General features: G+C 34.2%; 1 protein-coding gene across 1 annotated transcript in view; it reads left to right on the plus strand.

Moving 5' to 3' along the window:
* The first annotated feature begins 940 nt into the window (after positions 1-940).
* The window catches only part of LOC133191168 (xanthine dehydrogenase-like), a 31,254-nt gene continuing 6,344 nt past the window's right edge, over positions 941-25,850 (plus strand). Inside the window, exons 1-31 of the mRNA XM_061326888.1 lie at positions 941-979; positions 1,539-1,678; positions 1,808-1,977; positions 2,283-2,437; positions 4,695-4,774; positions 4,920-4,990; positions 5,557-5,743; positions 6,542-6,621; positions 6,775-6,921; positions 7,287-7,389; positions 8,163-8,305; positions 8,695-8,805; positions 9,977-10,043; positions 10,374-10,477; positions 10,700-10,858; positions 11,308-11,430; positions 11,618-11,704; positions 11,810-11,867; positions 12,198-12,347; positions 12,673-12,752; positions 13,317-13,426; positions 13,729-13,833; positions 13,923-14,001; positions 15,530-15,644; positions 16,344-16,424; positions 18,552-18,661; positions 19,057-19,170; positions 20,321-20,482; positions 21,336-21,464; positions 21,935-22,065; positions 23,351-23,482. Of these exons, the coding sequence (XP_061182872.1) occupies positions 942-979; positions 1,539-1,678; positions 1,808-1,977; positions 2,283-2,437; positions 4,695-4,774; positions 4,920-4,990; positions 5,557-5,743; positions 6,542-6,621; positions 6,775-6,921; positions 7,287-7,389; positions 8,163-8,305; positions 8,695-8,805; positions 9,977-10,043; positions 10,374-10,477; positions 10,700-10,858; positions 11,308-11,430; positions 11,618-11,704; positions 11,810-11,867; positions 12,198-12,347; positions 12,673-12,752; positions 13,317-13,426; positions 13,729-13,833; positions 13,923-14,001; positions 15,530-15,644; positions 16,344-16,424; positions 18,552-18,661; positions 19,057-19,170; positions 20,321-20,482; positions 21,336-21,464; positions 21,935-22,065; positions 23,351-23,482 (3,521 nt within the window). The 5' untranslated portion in view covers position 941. The remainder of the gene's footprint in view (positions 980-1,538; positions 1,679-1,807; positions 1,978-2,282; positions 2,438-4,694; positions 4,775-4,919; positions 4,991-5,556; positions 5,744-6,541; positions 6,622-6,774; positions 6,922-7,286; positions 7,390-8,162; positions 8,306-8,694; positions 8,806-9,976; positions 10,044-10,373; positions 10,478-10,699; positions 10,859-11,307; positions 11,431-11,617; positions 11,705-11,809; positions 11,868-12,197; positions 12,348-12,672; positions 12,753-13,316; positions 13,427-13,728; positions 13,834-13,922; positions 14,002-15,529; positions 15,645-16,343; positions 16,425-18,551; positions 18,662-19,056; positions 19,171-20,320; positions 20,483-21,335; positions 21,465-21,934; positions 22,066-23,350; positions 23,483-25,850) is intronic.

The following is a 25,850-nucleotide window of genomic DNA, read 5'->3' on the forward strand; positions in this document are numbered from 1 at the left end:
TTCTCTAGGAATAGGTGGCCTTGAGTATCTCCCTATTTCAATATGTAGTGTATGAGCACTAATTCTTAGTTTTGTTAGGATTGTTCTTTCAGATTTCTTCAATGGTAATTGTAGGTAGTTCTGTAATTTATAAATTTATTATATTACTATAAAAAGTTAATTTTCCAGAATCTGATTTAGAAATGTTCTTTAACTGTTCACAGATTTTGTTCCTATAGTGCTCCTCTAATTTATGTCAGACTCTTAAAATTTTATGTGGTATGTCCAATGAGCAGTCTTATTAAAACCAGCCCCCCTTCTCCTTTCACTCGACGAGTGAAAGGAGAAGGGGGCTGGTTTTAATCAGACTGGTCCAATGAGGATAAAGACAATTTCTGTTGAAGAGTAAAAGGTTTTCTTTGCCAAGATATGTTTTATCTTCCTTAAATGCAGACACCACTAATTGGTTCTGATGCTCATTCTCTGACTCTAAATTTTTCAATCTTGAATAAAATTTAAACATATTTTCATAACCTGAATAAAATAGTTGGAACTGTCCCAACTCGTATAGAACAACAATATTAGATGATTTTCTATGAACACCCAGGATGTCTTTAAATATCTGGCGTTGTATTTTTTCAAATGGGAAATAAATCACATTTGTAGTCAGCAATCCAAATTTCAGAACCATAAGTTAAAATTGGAGTAATCATAGATCTATAAAGTTTTAATATTGTCTCAACAGAAAAATTTATATTAGCTGGAAAATTAGTTTTTATAGCATAATAGGCCTTTCTAGCTCTTTCTGACAGCTGTTCTGCAGAGAATTTCATTTTACCATCAGAATTAAATACACTGATTTGTTATTTCTACGTTCAACTGACGTAGAACAATTATCATTGAACCAAGAGCAGGCAACTCTTCTCCACTAACTGGTCATGTGATTAAAAAAAATGGAGAAGATGAGGGAGTCGCTGAGCTGTCCAGTTTGTTCAGCCTTGTATGTATCTAAGTATTTTACTTATAAAATGTATTCAGGAGAAGATTGTCATAGATACAGAATGGTTATTCATTTGCTACACAGTCAATGTCACTTGTTTTTTATTTTTTAATTCCGCCCCCTCCCCCCATCTCGACCTCCATCTGTGCCACAAATTATACAATTTCATATCGATATTACCTAATGCTGTAATTAATTTTAATTAAAGTTTGTAGTGAAATATTAAAATATGTAGGGAGTCCAAAAATATGTGGTCAAAGGTCTGCCAGTAGAAAATTTAGAAGACAGCGAATGACAGGTCCGTAGGAAAAGAGGAAGGCGGTGAGCAAGGGAGGCTGTGCTATGATCCCCCACCCACCACTCTTTGACAGTATATACTCTACAACATTTAATTACTGTCATGCCCCTTCAATAATTCTGGGAGTATATACCATACAATAGAAAACTAAGCTAATTTACGATCCCTGAAGTTTGAATGCAATACTTAATATGAAATGGTATGAATTTTCAGTAAATTATATCGTCCAAAAGGTGATAATATCTTTCAAATTGTTTACAGACATATTCCTCAAAAACGCAACTTGAAAAATGGCATTTTTATGGGTACCTGCCAATCTTGTGGACATTTCTTCAAGTTCAGGTGTTCCAACGGTGTGGAGTCCAGCATTACAGTCACTGTTAATGGGAAATCTTACTCAGGTAATTATATGTGTAATGATATAATGATTCATTTACCAAACAAAATTATATAATGTCGTGAAACATAAAAGATATACAGAACACACAAATTTTAGTTATTGACTAACATTTACAAGATTTTATTTACAGTTGGAAGTGAGTATTCTGGGTCCTCAACATTGAATTCCTTCCTACGAGATTCCAGAATTTCCATGGGAACTAAGTATATGTGCAAGGAAGGGGGGTGTGGGACGTGTCTGGTACAAGCTAAACTGTATGAGCCAATAACAATGGAAAGACAAACCTACGCCGTGAATTCAGTAGGTTCAAATTTGTTATTAAATAACAAATTTTTAAAGTTCAAGTCACAAAAGTCTCTTTGTGCTGTGTTGTAGTCCAAGATTTATCATATAAATGAAAAAGCAATAATACTATAGAATATATTTACTTAATACTTTCAAATATATGTTTTGTAACTTTATTTTCATAGTTCCTGTGTATTGTCAATATATCATATATATATTTATACATGAGTACTATAACAAATCTGTAGATAATGAATTCTGTTTCCAGTATGTATAGAACATATGTAGAAGTCCTTTGTTTTGTTTTGTTTTTTTTTTAGTGCTTGGTGCCCCTGTTCTCCTGTGATGGGTGGGAGATAACCACCATTGAAGGCATTGATTCTACCAGTGATCAGTCTGTCCCTAAACGCCTCGCCCAGTATAATGGCAGTCAGTGTGGCTTCTGTAGTCCCGGACAAGTCATGAATATTCATGCGTAAGTCATAGTTAAAAAACAATGAATATGGGCTTAACGAATGATTTATAATAATGACGATTAATATTGACAAGTCTGGAAACATATTGTTTTATGTATCCAGAAGTTTAAACTAAGGCACTAGATATGCTTTTCAAATTGATTTAAGCAATAATTTTGTCCATGTTGGCTTTAATATTTTGTGAAGTCATGAGAATCTAAAGTATTCCATTTACATGTATATCTTAATGTATACACATCTGATCTGAATGACTTTTTATACGCCCGTCTTTAGACGGGACGTATTATGTTATGGCGTTCATGTCCATCCGTCTGTCTGTCTGTTAGCTTTTCTCGTGTCCGGCTCATAACTTTAATACTATTAAGCCTAGGATTATCAAACTTTGTCAGCTGATACTTCTTGGGTAGAAGGTGTGTCACGCACTAAAAGTAGGTCGTTCTGACCTTTAATTAAGATGCTATGGCCAAATATGGAAAAATTCTGTCCGGCTGATAACTAGAAAACTATTAGACTTAGAATCATCAAACTTGGCCAATTTATGCCTCTTAGGTAGAAGGTGTGTCGCGACCTATTTCAAGGTCACTGTGACCTTTAATTTAAGTGAAATTTTAAAAAAACACAATTTAAAATTAAATTACACAATCCCAAAAAATGTAAAAGTGTTGCAGTATCCTTATCAAAAAATGTTAAAATCAAGAAAATACTTATTTTTTTCATTATATACTTTACAGCAATCTATAAGAAATATAATGTTACAAGAGAAATTCCACCTCTCCCATGGGTGTAATTATCAAGCACTGGTCAAGGAGAATTTTGATAACAGAAAATTGCATGTCAAATTAGAGAGAAATTAATGAGTTTAGTGTGAGGAGCTAACTGGTAGAGCATCTCTGATCAAGCAGATGTTATCTATGTCTCTTGGGAATTGGGCAGAGGAATCAGCCATGTTGGATTAAATAGTTTTTGTGGGCTAGCCTAACTTTTAAAATGAATTTGGTGAAAAGTAATTAGAACTAATTTGATATTGTATAATAAACTAGTTTGATATTGTATAATAAACTAATTAATTAAACCTAATTATACTGGGGGGGGGGGGGGGGGGGGTTGGTATTGGAATTAGCATGCCCGTTGTCCATATGAATTGCAGCTTAAAACCAGTCTGACATTGAATCTAAAGAAGAAAAAAAAAGAAAGTATTTAAAAAAAAATAAATTATGGTAGATAGTCCCTACAAATCTAAGAGTCTAGCAGAAACCTTATTAAAAATGTTGCATCAAGATTACAATTTTTTTTTCTTTTTATAAATCTTTGTAACAAATTGAAAAAAAAATCTTTGTATTCAAATTTAATTTCAGAATGACATAAATATTCATTTTAAATGCACTACAAAGCAGATAGCGCAGATCCATTCATCCCTTGGGAGTAATGAGTGGACATGCATCCAGTTAAAGAATAATTAATGAGTTCAGTGTAGGAAGGCTAGCTGTCTCAATCATTTCTGTTAGAGGATCTCTGATCAAGCTCTTATCTGTATCCTTTGGGAATTAGACAGAAGAACTGCTGGTCAGTTTATAGCATATGTCATTTGATGGCCAGTCTTTTATTTTAAAATTAATTTGGTATAGATTAAGTTAAGACTAAATTGATATTGTTTAATTGATATTTTTATTTTATTTTTTGAAAATATTGACGAACAAATTTCAGAGCATCATGTCTCACAAATATGAAAGATTGTGTGTGTGTCACTGTCACTGTGTGTGTGTGTGGGGGGGGGGGGGGGGGGGGTTGCAGATGGGTATTTGTCAAGCTCTAACACAACCAGTTGAGGATTGATAATGTTATATTTGTTATAATTCATGCCTACACCATAGGAAATGTATAAACAAATATTATAAGGAATGGAAAAATCTTGGAAATCCTTGTATCAAGGTTGACTTGATTTTCTTGCACTCTGAACTGTTTGTGATAATTGAACAATATTTGACGGGCGTATCATGCTGTGGCGGGGCACTTTATTAATACAAAAAATACAATAATATTGAAAAAACTGTATAAATTAAAAAAAAAAAACATTATTGAGAGTTAGCTCTCCTGGTTAGATCCATTATTTACGTACTTTATTTTTTCGCTTCATGTTTGCATATGTTTATTTATTTTGTAATTTGTCTCTACATTGTACTTATTTCAGTTGAATATGGGACTGACATTGTCAGTGACATTGTTTATTGTGATTAGTGAACATTTTATTACTTTTAGCCTTCTTGATTACCATGGTGGAACAGTTACAAAGCAAATGGTGGAAGATGCCTCAGATTCTGTGATATGTAGATGTACTGGTAAGAAATATTTAAATGTTAGATTTATCTTCACATTCATTATATTTTATCATAAACTGCAAACTGAAAAAAATGAAATTAGATGATATGTCTCACTGAATATAAAGTTGTGAACTTCAGAATTTATTGTTCTTCAATTTTTCAGGTTTCAGGTCTATTTTGGATGCAATGAAGTCATTTGCAGAGGAGAATTCTCAACATGTATCTGATATAGAGGTATTGGATTTAGACAATTTCAGGGTCACTGTTAAAAAAATCATTCATTTCTGGTCCATAATTTTGCAATTGAAAGCTCAAAGCAACAGGTTGCTTGTGAGGGGTAGCTATGGCCTTGATCAAGGTTACTTGGGCAAGTTCAAGGTAACTGGCAGTGTTGTGGAATGTATAGGAAAGTATAAAAACACGTCTTGATCGTATAATGGTCTTGATCGTATTATGGTATATTTAGAGACTTGCTATTATCTATAGAAACGTAACGTACTACAGTATTATGACATCACAATAGAGTTAATGTTATATAAAAGCGCGTATAATCCATGACAGGCAGAATAAGTGTGAACTTAATTTGCAAAGACCTGCACATTTTGGCTTTTTATTTTTCCTGAAACAAACTTGGTTCACATTTTTTTTAACTTCAACTTAAATCAGAATGTCAATATTATGATTCCAAGTGTAATTTTTCCATTAGAATGTCATTTCAAAACATTAGTGCTAGTAATCCTCAACTGAATGTATGAAGTTTTATTGAATTTACATACAAAATTGATCTGGCAAAATAACAGGATGTACACACCAAGCGCTGTGATCGGACTGGTCAGATCTGTACAGGAAGTTGTCACAAACAGAGCTCACAGCTAGCCTTAAAAGATGTCCAGTGGTTCAAACCAACTACGGTAGAGGATCTCATCAAAATGATAAAGGACAACAAAGGCAAAAACTACAGACTGGTGTTTGGAAACACAGGATACGGTAATATAAAAATAGGCCCCATACAAAAGCAGGCACTGAGATTTCATCATGTCTGTCTGTTTGTCTAATTTCTGAATCTCGACCTTGGTGTCTGGGCTCTATCTTTTCAATAGAGTAATATTTATAAAAGATCATATTTTGCACAAAGGTTGCCTTTGACTAAGGGTGTATTTTGATCCCAAGCAAAGGTTATCTGGACAAGAATGAAGATCAAGGTCACATAGTCTCAAAGTGCAGAATATGTCCTTGTTTTTGTTCTTGCTTGTCTTTCTGAGGCAGGGATTGTAAAAGCTTCCACTTGACACAATGATTGTACTTCTAAGCTGAGGTGTGTCATGAACTTAAGTCAATGTCATTTGAACAAGGTCACAGGAATAAAAGTGTTAAATTCTTCCAGGCCATAGCATTGTTATACAGAAATTGTACAGGCTTATACTTGACACAAAGAATGCTTTTTACCTGAAAGTGTGAAACCCTTAACCAAGGTCATGAGGTCAAGATTGCAGGGATTAAAAATTTTAAAATCTTGTCCTTGCCATAACTTTGTAAGTCAGATATTAACTCGAAGGTTTCCATGACCTTTGGATGAGTATTGACCCAGATATAAGGTCATTTAGATGAAGACATGGAGTTCCTTAGAGATATGTTTTGTTCTGCCATTATTTTGATTAATCCTTGCCACTGCTCACTGTAATGTACCTGCATAATGTCGTAATTGCATGTGAACATCAATAAATGTTTGCTCAAAATATTTACTTTTGAATTTCTTTTTGCACTTTTTTTTTTATTTTGAAATAGGAGTGTACAAAGAATTAGATCCAAAGAATTATGACATACTTATTGACCTCAGAGGGGTGACTGAGTTGTATGGAATTGATGTAAGTGTAAAGGAAATTTTGATCATTTAAAATCATTTTTGATAATACATGTATATTAGTAGAATAAGAATTGTGTAAATCTTGTTAAAAATACTAGACATGAAAAGACTAGAGGACCAGAAGTCAGCCATTGCTGTTCATTGTTTATTTTAGTTTGATCCTACGATAGTCCTGGGGTCCAGCTTGTCCCTGAGTCAGCTGTATGATGTATTGAATCGAGGATCAAATGAACCAAAGTTTGGATATTTCAAAGAAATGTGTAAGATTATTTCAAAAGTAGCCACCGCATCTGTCAGAAATGTAAGTTCATGTATGCACTGTACAAATTTTTCTATCATGCATGTAACATACTGTACACCAACTTTTATTCACATGCGAGAAATATCCTGAGTTTTGTGACCTTCTTTTACTCATGGATTTTTCTTGCTGTGAACTTTCTATTTTTTTTGTTTGTGTATGTAGTAAAATTCCTCAGTCACGAAAATTTGTCGTCATGGATAGATTTCAAACTGACAAATCATGCATAAAAGTTTTTGTGAATAATAATTGGTTTACAGTCTGATTCTCACATATGTACAATTAGCTTATTTCTGCAGACTTATTCAAACTTGAGATATAATATCTCTGTTAGGATTAGAAATTCATAATCTTTTCATTTTAATCAGCTTGGAACTTGGGCAGGAAACCTGATGTTGAAACACAAACATCCAGAATTTCAGTCAGATATATACACCATGCTAGAAGTTGTTAGAGCCCAGCTGAATATTGGTAACTTATCTATTTTTCTCCTTTCCATAAATCATTTTTATCCCCCTTTCAAAGTCCCTAGAGAGAGAGAGTTATTGGTCTCTCTTGTATAATTTTGTTAGAGTTGGTGTTAACCTGGATGTAATTTTGAATGGGATAAGAGACTTCATATTTGGTCTATGTCAAGCTCATAGAAAAAATACTTCAATCTTTACTATAAAGGACATTGCAAGTCAAATATACATGTATGTACATATATGTTTATATTTACAAATGTCTTTGCCTGAGATAAAACAAAAAATAAGGAAATAGCTTTAAATCTTCTTCCAGCATTTTGCTCAGTTTGTGACAGAAATGCCCTCTTGTTTTGTGTGTGGCTCAATAATACATGGGCAGGGCTTGCAGACTTAGATTTCTAATTATTAAATGAAGATAACTGAAATATCTAATTTTTTTGTTTAATCAAGGAGAAGGTGAAATGTAAATATAAGGAATAACTATCTGTTTTTTGGTTTTATGATGATGATGAAATAGTTTTCACATGTGATATTTTTATGCATAAATGCTTTTGGCATTTATGCAAATTATTACACGAGCATAGTGTTTGATTAAATCATAAAACCGAAAAACTAGACAGAAAAAAAAACTATTTTGTTTACAAATGTTATTTAAGGTTATTTTTTTTCAGATTGATTAAATGATTTACATTGTTCTATATTGCTTATTCCAGTTTGCTTGAAATCCTTGCTTTGACAGCATAGTGTATTACAGATGTTATATTTTCCTAATATTAGTTGTGAATGGTGAGACAAAGGTTATTCCAATCTCTGAGTTCTTGAGTCAGGACATGACAGACTGTGTTATAGTGGCCATGTTCTTAAATTCAGTCCCAGACAATCACCACATAAGGATCTACAAAGTCAACAAACGCACACAGGTCAGAGTTAGCACCCTTTAATTCACAACAAACGCACACAGGTCAGAGTTAGCACCCTTTAATTCACAACAAACGCACACAGGTCAGAGTTAGCACCCTTTAATACTCAACAAACGCACACAGGTCAGAGTTAGCACCCTTTAATTCATAACAAATGCACACAGGTCAGAGTTAGCACCTTTTAATTCACAACAAACGCACACAGGTCAGAGTTAGCACCCTTTAATACTCAACATTTGTTTGTATTGAGATAAAACTTGCATATTAATTTCTTACAAATGTTAAAGAAAGTATTAATTTCTTATATTAGGATGTTATTGCATGGTTTAAGGTGGTATTCTTGTATACACTAATAGAAACACAGAATGTATGATTTATTGTTTTGATAGAGTGCCCATTCTGATGTAAATGCTGGGATGAACTTTGGTGTTGATGCAACCCAGAACTTTCTGATTAAAAGTAAACCAACCATTGTATTTGGTGGAATCAGCAAAAACTTTGTAAGTTAAATTACCCCTCTTCAGACAAATTTGAAGAAAACTGATCGGCTTAAAACAGATAAAATGACATCCTGAAATTTTCTAATACACAATCTCCAAGCAGGGGGTGTATTAAGCATCAGGTGCCAGATTCTGTTCTACTTGAGTCTTAATTTGAATTATATTTTATTTAATCAGCCACTGAACTCTAATCAAATCTTGTAACGTTCTTCAGTGGAAATTCATTACATGTCAGTTTGGGACATAATACTGAGTCAGCCTGGGTGTGAAATGGAAATCTTAATTACAGTGTACGTGAGATGTAGTGGAAGCTGGATGACTCCATATTAGGTCCCAAACTAACTGTGTAACTAATAATATTTTATTTACATACTTCTTACAGTCCTACATGTATGTTAGGAAGATTGCTTAAAATTACAAGTGAAGTTTTATGAATATCATATTTTAATGTGAATATAACTCCAGAGAAAAATGCATAAAGTTTGCAGCTTATTACTGAGCATACTGATATCTATTGCAATAAAAACAAAAGTATAATTCAGATTCATTTGAATTACAGCCAGAGGCTTTTTTATTTAAGCTTTTTTAAGCATCCTTGTACTTATAAATGTGATGCTATTACTTGGTAAACTTTGCACTATGACATTATGCTGATAAATTAGTATGGCCTTATTTATAACTCAGTGTCTTGTAGTTTAACATTACTTAAAACTCAGTACACTCATAGTTCAGTCTATTGATTACACTTTAAACTTCGCTTAGTCGGTTGTAATTTTGAGATTGAAAATTGTAAATATGGATATTAAAAAGCAATTTGGAGAAATTTTGGCAGTTTTAGATTGTGTCAGGATGGTTTATTTACTCTGCTATCTTATAACAGGGAATATTGTCTTTAAAACATCCTTCCTGAAGGTAATGAAAAAAACCCAAGCATTTTGCTGCATCTTTGATATTTTTTTCACATTATAATTATCACTTACAAATTTCAATATTGACATCACTTTCATAAATATCACTTTTATTCAGTGGATAATTTACAGTATTTCACTGTGGAAAATGTAATAAATTATAGTATAATTCACTTCTGAAAATGTAATAAATTATGGTATATTTCACTGTTGAAAATAACGTGTAACACTAATTGTTATATAAATATTTATCTATGTTAAAGGTACATGCTACAAAGACTGAAGAATATTTGGTTGGAAAAGCTCTTGGTGATCAAAATACACTCAAAGGTAAATATTGTTGACTTCAAAATGAAATCAAAATGAAATCAACATGTTACTGGGAGTCTGAGCCGCTAACAGTTGTGTACTCCTATGCCCCCAGTGGTGCAGATGGGGGTGGGTGGGTAAATTTGTTATCATAAAATTTTCAAACATCGCTGTATTTTAAGTGTACTATTACCTGGTTACAGGTGTAAAATCTGTTAAAACAACTGTAGTTATCTGAATGGAGAGAGATTGTGGAGATCCTAATTTTTCAGAAATTAGCTGAGTTTGATAATGTCTTTTAATGAAATAATCAGTTCTGAACATAGTAAGTATGGTCACTTCTTTGAGTAGGAGCTTTGACAATGTTGTCTCAGGAGTTGATTCCAGATGACAGTGACCAAAATCTTACATCAGCAGACTTCAGGAAAAATGTGGCCATGGCTCTGTTTTACAGAGTAAGTATTTGTTGATTTATCTAATGGACACAATGTTGAAAGTTTGTGTTATTTACTGACAGTCTGTGTTATTTGTTGAAAGTTTGTGATCTTTTCCTACAGTGTATGTTATTTATTCATAGTTTGTGTTATTTACTGACAGTCTGTGTTATTTATTTTCAGTTTATTTTATTTACTGACAGTTTGTGTTATTTATTGACAGTTTCCTTTATTTACTGACAGTTTGTGTTAGATGTCCTTGGAAACAGAGCCAGCTCTCAATTCAGGAGTGGATCCACTCCCCTGACTAGGCCTCTGTCCTCAGGGAGACAAACCTATGATACCAAGCCTCTGGAATGGCCACTTACTGAACCAATGACCAAAGTGGAGGCAGTCAATCAGGTTTTAATACTGCATTAACTATTTTACACTTGGTACTGTACTTTCATGAATCCTCTATGAAGGCATATTTATCTGTTTGTCACAGAGATAGTAGTCAACATTTTCTTAAATTGATATTAGATCTTCATGAAAATTCATGGAAATGCTCATCATGCTTACTATTTTTATGGAATTGAAGGCCATAGCTTTTGTCAACTTTGCTGAATACATGATACTTATGAGTTGACTTACTTGAACATTCTTTTGTTGTAAAAAAGTTGTGTACTTTTGTTGTACTTAAAAAAAAGTAAATTTATGTAAAGCATTATACATATATTATAATGAGTTCAGTGCAAATCTTGTAATAAAAACCTCTCAAAATTAAAACATGGCTAACAGTTTTCTTTCCCTATACTAGAACTCAATGATTAATTTATTGTCACACATATCTAATACTGACATTTTATCAGGCCTCTGGCCGAGCTGTTTACATCAACGACATAGCTGGACAGCCCGGTGAGTGCTTCGCAGCATTTGTTCTCAGCACTGAAGCCAGCGCCAAAATACAGAACATTGATCCATCTGAGGCCCTGGTACAGAAAACATTAAACTTATTATACATGTATTTAATAATTACAGATTCTCCCATATGTACTGAAGACATCACAGTGATATTATTAAAGATGATACAAGTTAGGCTCAGACTATAAACAGTGTTATAGAAACTATAGGATCCTGTACTTTAAGATAAAATAATTATAGTATATACACCTGTTTTAGGCAATGCCAGGAGTCCTGAAGTTTATTGCAGCTAAAGACATCCCTGGAATCAACAATGTGTCCCCACCCCCATTCCCCACTGAGGAGGTATCTTAATTAACAGGGTGGCCAATTCTGACTATAATTTATTTGAATGTAAACATCATATACTGAAAATTTAGGGGGCATTTAACATATCCTTTTTTCTGGCAGGTCTTGGTTAGTGACAGAGTCGAGTATTACAGTCAGCCAATTGGAATCCTTGTTGCAGGTTTGTAGTTGAATTTAACCTCAAACAGAGGGGAATACATGTTATGAAAGATAGAATAGTTAGAGAAAGGGAGAGGGATTATTATAGAGGCTAGACCATTATCATCAAAGTTTCATGTACATGTACCGGTATGTTTTGGTTGGAAATTTATATGTAAGGTATGCAAAACATTCTAAACATACTGGATTTGTTTTTGTACCATAATGAATGCTACTGTATTGCTACTATATAGAGTTTGAATGTAACAGGCATGCATTATAGTGATATACACATTACTACTTTTATGTTAATTCATGAAATACACAGTTATTTTAACATATATATATTTAGAAAGCCAGAATGCTGTTGATTCTGCTGTCGACAAGGTCAAGGTCACCTACACAAATATCCAGCCTCCCATCCTAACTATGGAAGATGCTATTGACAAGAAGTCAATATTTCCCAAGGTGGCAGATGAAATTAAAGTAGGAGATGCTGAAGGTTTGCTGATTTTGGCTGTTTATTTAAACTAATACAATTAAACTTCGCTATATCAAAATTACATATCTCAAATACCATGGATATGTCGGAGTCATTTGGAAGTTCCAACTGCCTTTTATGTATTTTAACTTTAATATTGCAATTCTTCAGATATCTGAAAATTATTTCTCAGTCCTATTTAGATAGAGGAAATGAAGTTTGACTGCATTATACTTTAATGATTGCATTTACAGTAACATTTAGAGTTGTAATTCGAACCATATATGTTTCTTACCTATCATTATTGCATATTTCCTAATATCTTGTAATATAATATTTGTAACAGGTGCTATTGCAAAATCAGCTGTCAAAGTGACAGGTAGAATTAAGTGTGGGACTCAGTATCACATGGCCATGGAAACTCAGGTGAGATTTCAGTACTACTACTATGCCTAGATGGTTTATATTTGGTGTCTTAGACAGCTTTATTTCAAGGCTATATCAGGATTATTTATTGGCATTTGTGTTAATTTCATGCATATCAAAATTTTAAAACCTCATCAAAAATAAGAACAGAAGGATATATTTTTCATGGAAAACACAGAGCTGTCTCTTTGATCTTTGCACTGTTCAAATGTTGCTGACATTTTTGTTGTTGTTTTTTGCCATCAGTTCTTGACACAGAGTATGTCAATATACAGTTGAACTTTATCTCAGACTTTGGTGTCTCAAATGCCTTGGATATGTCAAAATAAGTTGAAAGTCCCAACCCCTTTTCTTTATGTTAACCTCAATATCTTGAATCATCGGATGCCTTGAAGTTTTTTCTTAGTCCATTTGAGTTCAAGATAATGAAGTACGCCTGTAATTACAATAAAAATGTATAGTACATGTACTACTGCTTGGTTGTCTTGTTAATAAAATTAAGTTAAAATTACTGGTGTGTTGGTACATGTATGACAAATGGCTGATTACTATTGTGTCCAACAGATAACCATCTGTAACCCCACAGAAGATGGATTTGATGTTTATTCCTCCACACAATGGGTAGATAGATGTCAGAAAAGTATTGCCATGGTGTTAGGGATACCTGACAGTAGGTAAGGGAAGTAACTCTGTTTGTAGTACACACATTGTAATCTGATTGAATATTACTATTTGCACATTTTATCTTCAAACTGCACCTTTAAAAAATGTTCAAACTTTTGAAAATATTCCCAGCAGTCATATTGTGATTATATTTGACATACAGTGTTAATGCTTGCTAATTTTCCAATTGATTGTTGATTACTCAGTATCTGCATCATTATTGGTATAATTATTGCAAACAATGTTCTAGTAGTATAGTAAAGTTGTGACTCTTTATCCTGTAAGCTTGATTCAGTGTTACGCTTTGTTACAGCATTAGTGTAAGCGTTCGTCGATTGGGAGGGGCTTACGGAAGCAAGATTTCCCGTAACTTTATTGTGGCTGCTGGATGTGCCCTTGCTTCCAATGCTATTAAAAGGTCAGAAATTTTTCTAGGAAAATGAATGCCTGCCGTAAGTGGATATAATTTTTTTTAGATCAGATCTACATACATTTTTTTAATGACAGACCTGTGCGCCTGTCTCTGGATTTCCATGTTAACATGAAGATGGTGGGTAAAAGGTTTCCTTGGATGGCTGATTACACGGTATGATGCTTTGTCTCTATAGATATGTATTGTAATGGTATAACTGTATATAAAAAAAATACTATAAACACACATGCAACAGGGTTCTCCATCATTTGAAATTTTACTGTGTTGCAGACTTTACGTGAACCACTAATATTCGCAGTATTTTCGCAATCAAATTCGCAACTGAACCACTATTCATTATAATTATTCAAAGCATACAAACACACACAACTTTTTTGAATCACTAATTCATAACACAAATGGTATGATTGTACATGTTAATAAAAAATAAATTAATGGATATTTAAAACAATTAGAATGTTTCCATATAATAATGTAAATGCAATGTACTATAGGACAAACTAACTGTAAATCTCTCCTACCCCCTTCCCCCAACACACACTTCAGAAAAATAAGTATGATTTAAAAAAAAACAATATATTATATACTTTAGAATAGTAATTAAAAATATTTTTAGTAGGTGCCATCAACAATACATTTACATCATTTAAATGATTATGGTACAATGTTTGACTCATAGTGCCAACATAATTCTAGAGACATGGTTCTGAAGTATCAAGAAACATATTTTAATAAATTTTTAATTTTTGAATAATATTTAAAAATGCAACTAGCAATTATTCAGCTACATGAAAGTGTGAAAACAAATTATTTGTCTTTGTTCCTTCATGCGTAAAGACCAGCGAGGGTCTAGGAGATAATTGATTATGCAAGGTGAATCAAGATAAGGTGTGTAATTTAGAGATAATTAAAAGCTCTGCCTTAAAAATTGAAAGACGGTAGATTTGTTTGATTAAAGTTTCAGTTAGAGAGCTTTTATGGTCTGATTTTCTGATTACCACAGATCTTACTGTGCCGCAGAATTTTACTGTGTCGCACACATAAAATACGAATCATTACAGTGTTGTGGAAAATTTTACTGTGTCGGGGCCGACACAGTAAAACAGCTCATGGAGAACCCTGTACATATATATTTTAATGATATAACTGCTTGTTTAAGTATATTTATATCCATGTGTAGACAATTGTTGTGCCTTTCCCACTTTGTTTTGGGGCTTTTTAATGGGGAAACATTATAAACTTGTACTTTGCAACTGTGGCTCATTTTATTTCATGGGGCATCAGTGTTTATGGGCAAGTCAAATTTAACTGATTTGTGGGGACATATTTTCATCCCGGGGTGTAATTTTTTGGATAAGAGAGATCCACAAAAACAACAAACATTAGCCCCCACAAAAAATGGTAATTCCACAGTTTTATCTGAAGATGTCTCATTGTGAGTCAGAGAGAACAAAAGGGTAAAAAAATCATGTCCATAAATCACAGAGATTGCAGGCATTCACACTTTCAGAATAAAGCTACTGACCCTAAGGTGTACCATCCCTCAGAACATGAAATAAACAGGCTTCTATTTTGATATGGCAGCAAAAGAAATCGTTGCTTATCTTTCCTTTCAAAGAAATTTTGTGAAAAATTTTAAGAAGATTGAAGATGTACTCTGTTTGTTTTGTACCTTTGGCAGATTGGCCTATCATCTGATGGCATGCTAGAGGGTGTTAAAATAACATATTACACAGACTGTGGAATAAATCCAATAGATAATAGCTTGGCAGGGATGGTCTTAGGGATGGACAATGGTCAGTATGAGATTATTTATTCATTCTTTCTTTGTGTTTTATATTTCATATGGGATAAATATTAAAAACAGACACTGTGCTCAAACAGCTATAACACCAAATGCGACTAAAAGCAGGAACAAATAATAAATCTATAACAGCTGATAATGTACCTTCAACTTATTTATGCAATTCGTTTTAGCGAGTGCTATTGAACTACATCATTTTTTTTACCTTGACCTTCCCAGTGACATTAGACTTTACTATTTATTGTGTATAAAACTCAGTTTTAAAGAAACTATTCAAGATTTTTTTCATCAAATTTCATATATTGAAACAAATTTTCATGTTTTGTTATAATTCAATTCAATTCAATTTATTGACAACACTATGTTGGTATACAGTCAAAATAACAAATCAAATGACAGACAACAGAAAAAAGAAAAAAAATATATTATAACATTACACCTATAGTATGAAGACACTTTTACATGATGCTCTATCATCCACGGATTTATAAATCAACCCTGGGAGTGGCATTCATGTCCTATGGACATATTTCTAGTTTGGTTTTTATGTTTCATATTTATTTATGAATTTAAGTTACAGAAGCAAGTTTTATTTATTATTTTTGTATATGACAAAGACTTCAGTTCTTAGGGATTAAAAAGTGAAGACAAGCTATCAGAACACTCACTGTAAAATAATCTTTATTTTCAGGGTACTATTGTCCAAATTGGCATTTGATACCAGTAGCTCTGAAGACCAACACAGCCTGTAACACTTCATGTAGATCTCCAGGTAATCCTAAAGAATACATGTATCAACACAGCATGTAGGTTACTGGGTAATTCTAAATTATACAGGTATCAACACAGCATGTAGATCACTGGGTAATTCTAAAGAATACAGGTATCAACATAGCATGTAGGTCACTGGGTAATTCTAAAGAATACAGGTATTAACATAGCATGTAGACCACTGGGTAATTGTAAGGAATACAGGTATCAACACAGCATGTAGGTCACTGGGTAATTGTAAAGAATACAGGTATCAACACAGCATGTAGGTCACTGAGTAACTGTAAAGAATACAGGTATCAACACAGCATGTAGATCACTGGGTAATTGTAAAGAATACAGGTATCAACACAGCATGTAGATCACTGGGTAATTGTATAGAATACAGGTATCAACACAGCATGTAGGTCACTGGGTAATTCTAAAGAATACAGGTATCAACACAACATGTAGACCACTGGGTAATTCTAAAGAATACAGGTATCAACACAGCATGTAGGTCACTGGGTAATTCTAAAGAATACAGGTATCAACACAACATGTAGGTCACTGGGTAATTCTAAAGAATACAGGTATCAACACAGCATGTAGGTCACTGAGTAACTGTAAAAAATACAGGTATCAACACAGAATGTAGATCACTGGGTAATTCTAAAGAATACAGGTATCAACACAGCATGTAGGTCACTGAGTAACTCTGTAAAGAATACAGGTATCAACACAGCATGTAGATCACTGGGTAATTGTAAAGAATACAGGTATCAACACAGCATGTAAATCACTGGGTAATTGTAAAGAATACAGTTATCAACACAGCATGTAGATCACTGGGTAATTGTAAAGAATACAGGTTTCAACACAGCATGTAGGTCAATGAGTAATTCTAAAGAATACAGGTTTCAACACAGCATGTAGATCACTGGGTAATTCTAAAGAATACAGGTATCAACACAGCATGTAGACCACTAGGTAATTCTAAAGAATACAGGTATCAACACAACATGTAGGTCACTGGGTAATTCTAAAGAATACAGGTATCAACACAGCATGTAGGTCACTGAGTAACTGTAAAGAATACAGGTATCAACACAGCATGTAGATCACTGGGTAATTGTAAAGAATACAGGTTTCAACACAGCATGTAGGTCAATGAGTAATTATAAGGAATACAGGTTTCAACACAGCATGTAGGTCAATGAGTAATTATAAAGAATACAGGTTTCAACACAGCATGTACATCACTGGGTAATTCTAAAGAATACAGGTTTCAACACAGCATGTACATCACTGGGTAATTGTAAAGAATACAGGTATCAACACAGCATGTAGGTCACTGGGTAATTCTAAAGAATACAGGTATCAACATAGCATGTAGGTCTCGAGGTAATAAAAAGGAAAAGGGTATCAACACAGTATATAGATCACTAGGTAACTACTAGATTACAGCCACCTAAATAATTCAGAAAATACACATCACATGCATCACAAGGAAACTAAGTATCAGTGCAGCCATCACCAAGTTATTATGTTTAAATACAATTAATTATGTATCAGTACGGCCAATGACAAGTAATTATGTATCAGTACAGCCAATGACAAGTAATTATGTATTAGTACAGCCAATGACAAGTAATTATGTATTAGAACAGCCAATGACAAGTAATTATGTATTAGTACAGCCAATGACAAGTAATTATGTATCAGTACAGCCAATGACAAGTAATTATGTATTAGTACAGCCAATGACAAGTAATTATGTATTAGTACAGCCAATGACAAGTAATTATGTATCAGTACAGCCAATGACAAGTAATTATATATCAGTACAGCCAATGACAAGTAATTATATATCAGTACAGCCAATGACAAGTAATTATGTATCAATACAGGCAGGTAACACCAGGTAATTATACATGGTGTTACCTGGTAACACCAGGTAATTATACATTAATACAGCCAACACCAGGTAATTTTGTGTGAGTACAACCAAATCAATTTTTGCTAGCTGAGTGTCTGATTCGAAACGAATTAGAGACTTGGCTAGCAAAGATGAGCCAACATCAGGTAATTATGTATTCATACAGCCAACACCAAGTAATTATGTATCAGTTCATTTTTTCCTTTCTAGGCTCTTGTCCCACAATCTTTATCATGGAGTCCATCATGGAGCATTGTGCAAAAATGCTGGACAAAGATCCAACTGATTTCAGGAGACAAAACCTGTATAAGAAGGGTCAGGTATTAACCCTCATCTCCTCCTCATTCTTATTTAGTTGTGTCTCGTATTATTTATGTTTTACGACTGGATAAGAGTTGACATGAAACACTGACTTTTGTTATTAATGTTTCCTGGAGCCTGGAAGTAAATCTGTTGATATTCTGTGCAACATGTGTCTGATATGTGGACACAAAGGATGTATCATATTCCATTTGCATAACTTTCAAGTAGTTGTTTGAATAACTTACAGTATATTTACAGTGGTATATTCAATTAAGTAAAAAAAAAAACATTTGATAAAACACCACATATAATAAACTTGGGTACATTTTGAAAAATTCTTCATAATAGAATTAAACAGATAAAAGACGAATAACTTAAAATATCTTATTTCACTTATAAAATTTAATTGAAGGTCACTCCAGCAAAAATGCCCCTCACTTACTGTAACATCAGAGAGTTGACCAGTCAACTGCTGTCATCTGCTGATTATGTAACCCGACAACAGCAGGTCTCAAGTTATAACCAGGTCAGCAATTTTTTTTTTCTAAAATCAAGCAGGTAATATGCAGATACATGTATAGTCAAGTGCTGGTAATCCAGACACCAATTATGCACGTGCTTTACCTCTGGACGTAACTTCTGGAGAACAGAATTCACTCTTTATCTTCCAGTTACAAAAATAATCTTCAGTAGTCTGGACATCTCATTAATCTGAACAATTCACTTCAGAACAAAAACATCCAGATTAATGAGGTTGGACTGTAAGACATTAACAGCTTTTTAGTTCACCTGAGCTGAAAGCTCAAGTGAGCTTTTCTGATCACCCGTTGTCCGACGTCCGTCCGTCTGTCTGTCCGTTCGTCTGTAAACTTTTCACATCTTCAACTTCTTCTCAAGAACCACTGGGCCAATTTTAACCAAACTTGGTACAAAGCATCCTTGGGTGAAGGGGAGTTTAAATTGTTAAAATGAAGGGCCAAGTCTCCTTCAAAGGGGAGATATTCAATAAAATACAAAAATTGGGTGGGGTCATTAAAAAATCTTCTTCTCAAGAACCAGTGGGCTAAAAACGCTGAAACTTAGGTGGAAGCATCCTTGGGTAGTGTAGATTCTAAATTGTTCAAATCATGACCCCCGGGGGTAGGGCGTGGCCACAATAGGGAATCCAAGTTTTACATTAAAATATGTAGTAAAAATCTTTAAAAATCTTTTTCTCAAGAACCAGTGGGCTAGAAAGGCTGAAACTTATGTGGAAGCATCCTAGGGTAGTGTAGATTCTAAATTGTTCAAATCATGACCCCCGGGGGTAATGCGGGGCCACAATAGGGAATCCAAGTTTTACATTGAAATATGTAGCAAAAATCTTTAAAAATCTTCTCAAGAACCAGTGGGCTAGAAAAGCTGAAACTTATGTGGAAGCATCCTGGGGTAGTGTAGATTTTAATTATTCAAATCATGACCCCTGGGGGAGGGTGGGGCCACAAAAAGTACTACAAGGGGGGGGGGAAGAAATCAGGTGAAAAACAGCAAGGCCAAAGTTACTCAGGTGAGCGTTGTGGCCCATGAGCCTCTTGTTTTCTTCTAGTTTCATGTCATATAGAATATAGTGTTAATTAAGTTTAATGCAATACGTATAATATCAATGTGTTATTATTAGTTATATAAATTATATTCAGGCTAATCGTTGGAAGAAGAAGGGTTTATCCGTGGTCCCTATGAAGTTTGGTATAGACTGGACAGGAGGTAACTACACAGCTCTAGTGGCTATCCATGGCTATGACGGCAGTGTGTCCATCTCTCATGGAGGAATAGAGTCTGGTCAGGGCATCAACACCAAGGTGAGAAAATGGAGAGATCACAAGGATGGTTATTTAACTTGTACTTATAAGATTTTTTTCTTCAGGCCGATCAGCACTTCAGAGTTAACTCAGATTAATATATGTTCCTATATTCCCCACAACCATACTGATAGTGTCATAGAGTAAAGTTAAGTTACCCACAACCATATATACTGACCGTGTCATAAAATTAAGTTACCCACAACCATTCTGATAGTGTCATAGGGCAAAGGTAAATTGCCCACAACCAAACTGACAGTGTCATATGGTAAAGTTAAGGTATCCACACCAATACTGACAGTGTCATATGGTAAAGTTAAGGTATCCACACCAATACTGATAGTGTCATAGAGTAAAGATAAGTTACCCACAACCATACTTATAGGAGGGCAAAGGTAAATTGCCCACAATCATACTGATAGTGTCATAGAGTGAAGTTAAGTTACACACAACCATACTTATAGGGTCATAGGGCAAAGGTAAATTACCCACAACCATACTGATAGTGTCATAGAGTGAAGCTAAGTTACACACAACCATACTTATAGGGTCATAGGGCAAAGGTAAATTGCCCACAATCATTCTGAAACTGTCATATGGTAAAGTTAAGTCACATACTGAAAGTGGATTAGTGTCCTTACTCAATTATGATTGGATGATGATCAATATAATTAAAATTGCAACTTCAAAATGATGTGCAAATTATTTTTATTTATGAAATGGGGGAAAAAAAATTAATATGAATAAAATGAAAGACATATATACAAGCTTGACACCTTTAATTCTAATTAAATTCCAAGAAGATGTTTTATTACCAGAAAATCTATCTGTAATTCGTAATGAATTATTCCAGGTGATACAGGTGTGTGCCACAACCTTGGGTATTCCCATGGACATCATTAGAGTTAAACCCACCGATTCCCTGAGTACAGCCAACAGTGTTACGACAGGTGGCAGTATCACCAGTGAACTCTGTTGTAAGGTATGTTAATGTGTACTGTTAGTTCTTTAGCTCTACTGGTCAGAGACCAGAAGAGCTTATGCAATAGTAAGGTGTTTGTCGTCCCTCCATCTGTCTGTCTGTCCGTCCATCTGTAAACAATTTTTCAAAACGCTACTCCTCCTGCAGTTTTGGTCCGATATCAACATAACTTGGCACATAAGTAGACTACACTAAGATACATAATTCTGTATATTGGCTTTTGATTTAAATGAACGGTGTTGCCATGGTTACTAAAAATAGAAATTTCTGTTAAATACTTTCAAAATGCTACTCCTCCTACAGTGCTACTTTTATCTTCCTTTATAAGTACAAGCAGTAGAGCTACAGTCTCGTCAGAGACTTCTGGTCTTTCTCCTGGACCTTCATAAAGTATATCACTCATAAAACACTGGCAAAGTGCATCACAGAGAAAATATAAGGCATGTGTTTTTTTTGTTGACTTATTTTAGGCAGTTTTGCAATGCTGTGATGCTTTGAACAAGAGAATAGCTCCAGTGAAACAAAAAATGGCTGGCAAGTCCTGGAAGGATGTCATATTCCAGTGTTTTAGTGAAAACATGGATTTGTCAGAAAGATACTGGTAAGATTTCATATCAACGAGGTATTCAGTTTGTTAGGTTCTTATCCTGAAAGATCATTTTATTCCATTGGTTAATAAGAAATTGACTTTAACTTGGTTTTAGATGAAAAATTTAATTGGAAAAGTATTCACATCCCAAGACTAAAGCCTCTTTCTCAACTTACAGAAATCATCAGCTTTGTTTGTACTATGCATGGCCGTAGGAACTGGGGGGGGGGGGGGGGGGGGGGGCTGTGCCCCCCCAATAATTTTGCCAACATTTAAATTACTATAGAAAACATAGCTACTGTATGCTTGTGCCCCCTCAATAAAAACGTCTGATGACCTTTTTTTTTTTTTTTTTTTTTTTTGCTTGTCAAGGAATATTTGGGAGTTGATAGTGCCCCCTCAACTGAAAATGTATGGCTGTGACTCCCCAAACTGAAATTGCTTCCTACGGGCCTGCTATGGCGACAGTTTTACATGTATATGAACGAGGGTTGTTCGGAAAGTTTGTGGACTACTGTCATAACTTTTGAACTTAATGTCATATTACAGTATATCCAAATTTGGAAGAATTATTTCAATAGTAAATTCAAATTTTGTGTATCAAAAATTTTTTAAATATGTTAAAAGCAAGCCATGCATTTGTGTGTACATAGTACAAGCGTGTGATCTGTGAGAAAATGGATAATCTGTAAAAATCTTATCAAAAACATTGAAAAATTAGTAATGTCATGCTAAGAGTTTGGCACTTCACAGATGCTGGTTTTTTGAAAGCACACTTACGCAGTGAAAAAAATCTTATCAAAAACATTGAAAAATTAGTAACGTCATGCTAAGAGTTTGGCACTTCACAGATGCTGATCTTGTGAAAGCACACTTACACAGTGAAAAAAAATATAACATTGACAAACAAATTGATGCTACTGGAACAATTGTTAACAAAATAGATTTCAAGTAATAGAGAAACGTTTTTAATGAGTGCACTGGTATTGGGCAAATCTGTGTGAAATGTATAAGGATAGTATTTTTGAGAACCTCATGTCGGCATGTTTTTGATGTTACAGTGTTGTTGAGTTTGCTCTGTGGTTACAAAATGTGTTGATTTTAAAGTTGAATAACATGAATTCTATTAAATCACAAGGAATGAAACTTCACACTTAAACAAAATAATATTTTTACATAATTATGATAATGTGTTAATTCATTTCAAATTTCTTGAAGATAGAATAACTAAGATTGGCATAGTCCACGAACTTTCCGAACAACCCTCATAGAAATGCTGTATTTATTTATCTTTTAGGGAGGTCCCGAACAGTCCAAATGTTTTCCAGTATAATTCATATGGTGTGACCTTGACAGAGGTCACTTTGGATGTCCTCACTGGTCAACACATCATTGACAGAGTAGACATGTTGTTTGATTGTGGAGAGAGGTCAGGAAATCAACTTCCATAAAAATTGATTTAAAATTTTTTCAAGTAAACCCCAGTAGGGTTTGGTGGGATAGGATCAAAAAAGAACATTTAAAAAAAAAAAATCTTTCTTTCAAGAACAGTAAGGCAATAATTATTCTATCAAAAGAAATTTAACGTTTTTTACATCAAACTCTTCTGATTCGATGTTTTGTCCAGTTGTCTAGTGTATTTATTCTGTTTATCTATCTCTATGTATAGCACATTGTTAGACATCCAAGGGTGATCTTGTCTTTTACTCATAACTTGTGGGCAAACTCGCCGAAATATCGTTGTATGTTATTAATATGGGTAAATCATTTGATTGGTTGTGCACAGCGTTGCGATGGCAAATCAATGAATCCCAGTTTACGTTACATATGTTTGTTCGGCTGTCACCAAAAATTTTCTGTAGTTAATACACCGATGTCAAATCCACTTACTGTTGCATATCGCAGTTTGAGAAAGGTACAGCTACATCGTTCCTGATTGTTATTTGATGCCAGTGACATGTACGACTTGTCATTTATTGTTTTAAAAACAAAATTTGCACATTTTCTGGGTGGCATCACGTAAGCGAAAATAGCAAACTAAAAAAACAAATTTTCAAAGTTGAAAAGTTCCAACTTTCTGATTGGTTGTCTATTATCAACAAATTTGCATATTTAATGAAGATATGTCAGCAAGTTTGCCTATGAGTGATGAGTTAAAGACGAAATTATCCATGGGTATCCAATGATGTGAATAGCATAGACTTTACTTTTGATTTCCAGAGCCACTGGGCCAATTTTTAGGTCACCTGAGTCACTCAGGTGACCTATTGCTATCCATTTTTGTCCGTCATCATCCGTCGTGCGTTAACATTTAAACATTTTCAGCTTCTTCTCTGAAACCGCTCAACCAATTTCAACCAATTTTTGCATATAGTATCTATGGGTGAACAGGGATGGGATAATTGTAATTAGTATTTGTAATTGAGCATAATTAATTACATTTTTTAAAGTAATTGGAAGTAATTTGTATTTGAGCCAGTCTCCAATTACAAGTAATTGAATGTATTTAAATACATTTCCAAAAATGTCATGTATTTTCAATTACTTTTCAATTACATTTCAATTACTTTTTTTAAGTTATAAGTTTAAAATGGTGTCTTTTTAGGTCACCTGAGTCACTCAGGTGACCTATTGCTATCTGTTTTCGTCCGTCGTCGTCCGTCGTGCGTTAACTTTTGAACATTTTTAACTTCTTCTAGAGAACCGCTCAACCAATTTCAACCAGATTTGGTATATAGCATCTATGGGTGAAGGGGAACAAAAATTTTGAATTTCATGGTCCCTGCCCCCCCCAGGGCCTGAGGGGTGGGGCTAAAACCACCAAAATTAATGCAATCTTTAAAAATCTTCTTCTTTACTCCTGAACATCAAGCAGTCAAACTGTTGGCATCATTGAAATAAGCATTGAGCCCTCTACCAAAATTGTGAAATTCATGGCCCCAGGGTCAGGGGTTCTGGCCCCAGGGTGGGGCTATATAGATCATAGAGTGAAAGTGCATTATTTCTTTGAAAATCTTCTTCTTTGCTCCTGGGTATTAAATAAAGTAACTAAGTACATAGTTATGATGAGCAAGAGTACCTTTTCCAAAATTGTGAATTTCATGGCCCCAGGGTCAGGGGTTCTGGTGTTAGGGCAGGGCTCTATCAACTATATAGTGAAAATGCATGAATTCTTTGAAAATCTTCTCCTCTGCTCCTGGGCATTAAGGTGATAAACTAAGTACATAGTTATGATGAGGAGGTAGGCCTCTTCCAGAATTGTGAAAGCCATGGCCCCTGGGTCAGGGGTTCTGGTGTTAGGGCGGGGCTCTATTGATTATATAGTGAAAATGCATTGATTCTTTGAAAATCTTCTTCTCTGCTACTGGAGACTATTTAAACAAACTAAGTGCATGGTTATGATGCATAAGGATGCCTTTTCAAAAATTGTGAATTTCATGACCCCAGGGTCAGGGGTTCTGGTGTTAGGGCGGGGCTCTATTGATTATATAGTGAAAATGCATTGATTCTTTGAAAATCTTCTCTGCTACTGGAGATTATTTAAACAAACTAAGTGCATGATTATGATAGACAAGGATGCCTCTTTCAAAATTTTTAAATATATGGCCTCAGTTTTTGGGGTTCTTGAGGACGGGGGGGGGGGGGGGGGGGGGGGGGGGCTCTATTGATTATATAGTGAAAAAGCATTAATTCTATTAATTAATCATTAACTAATCCTGTCTGCTCCTTAGTGTTGAGCTGATAAATAAATTGCTTAGCTATGATGAAAATGGCAGCTTCGAACAGAATTTTTAAAT

The sequence above is a fragment of the Saccostrea echinata genome, unplaced genomic scaffold (assembly GCF_033153115.1).
Source record: "Saccostrea echinata isolate AGI-Se365-2 ecotype Australia unplaced genomic scaffold, CSIRO_AGI_Sech_v1 ptg000023l, whole genome shotgun sequence".
NCBI lineage: Eukaryota > Metazoa > Mollusca > Bivalvia > Ostreida > Ostreidae > Saccostrea > Saccostrea echinata.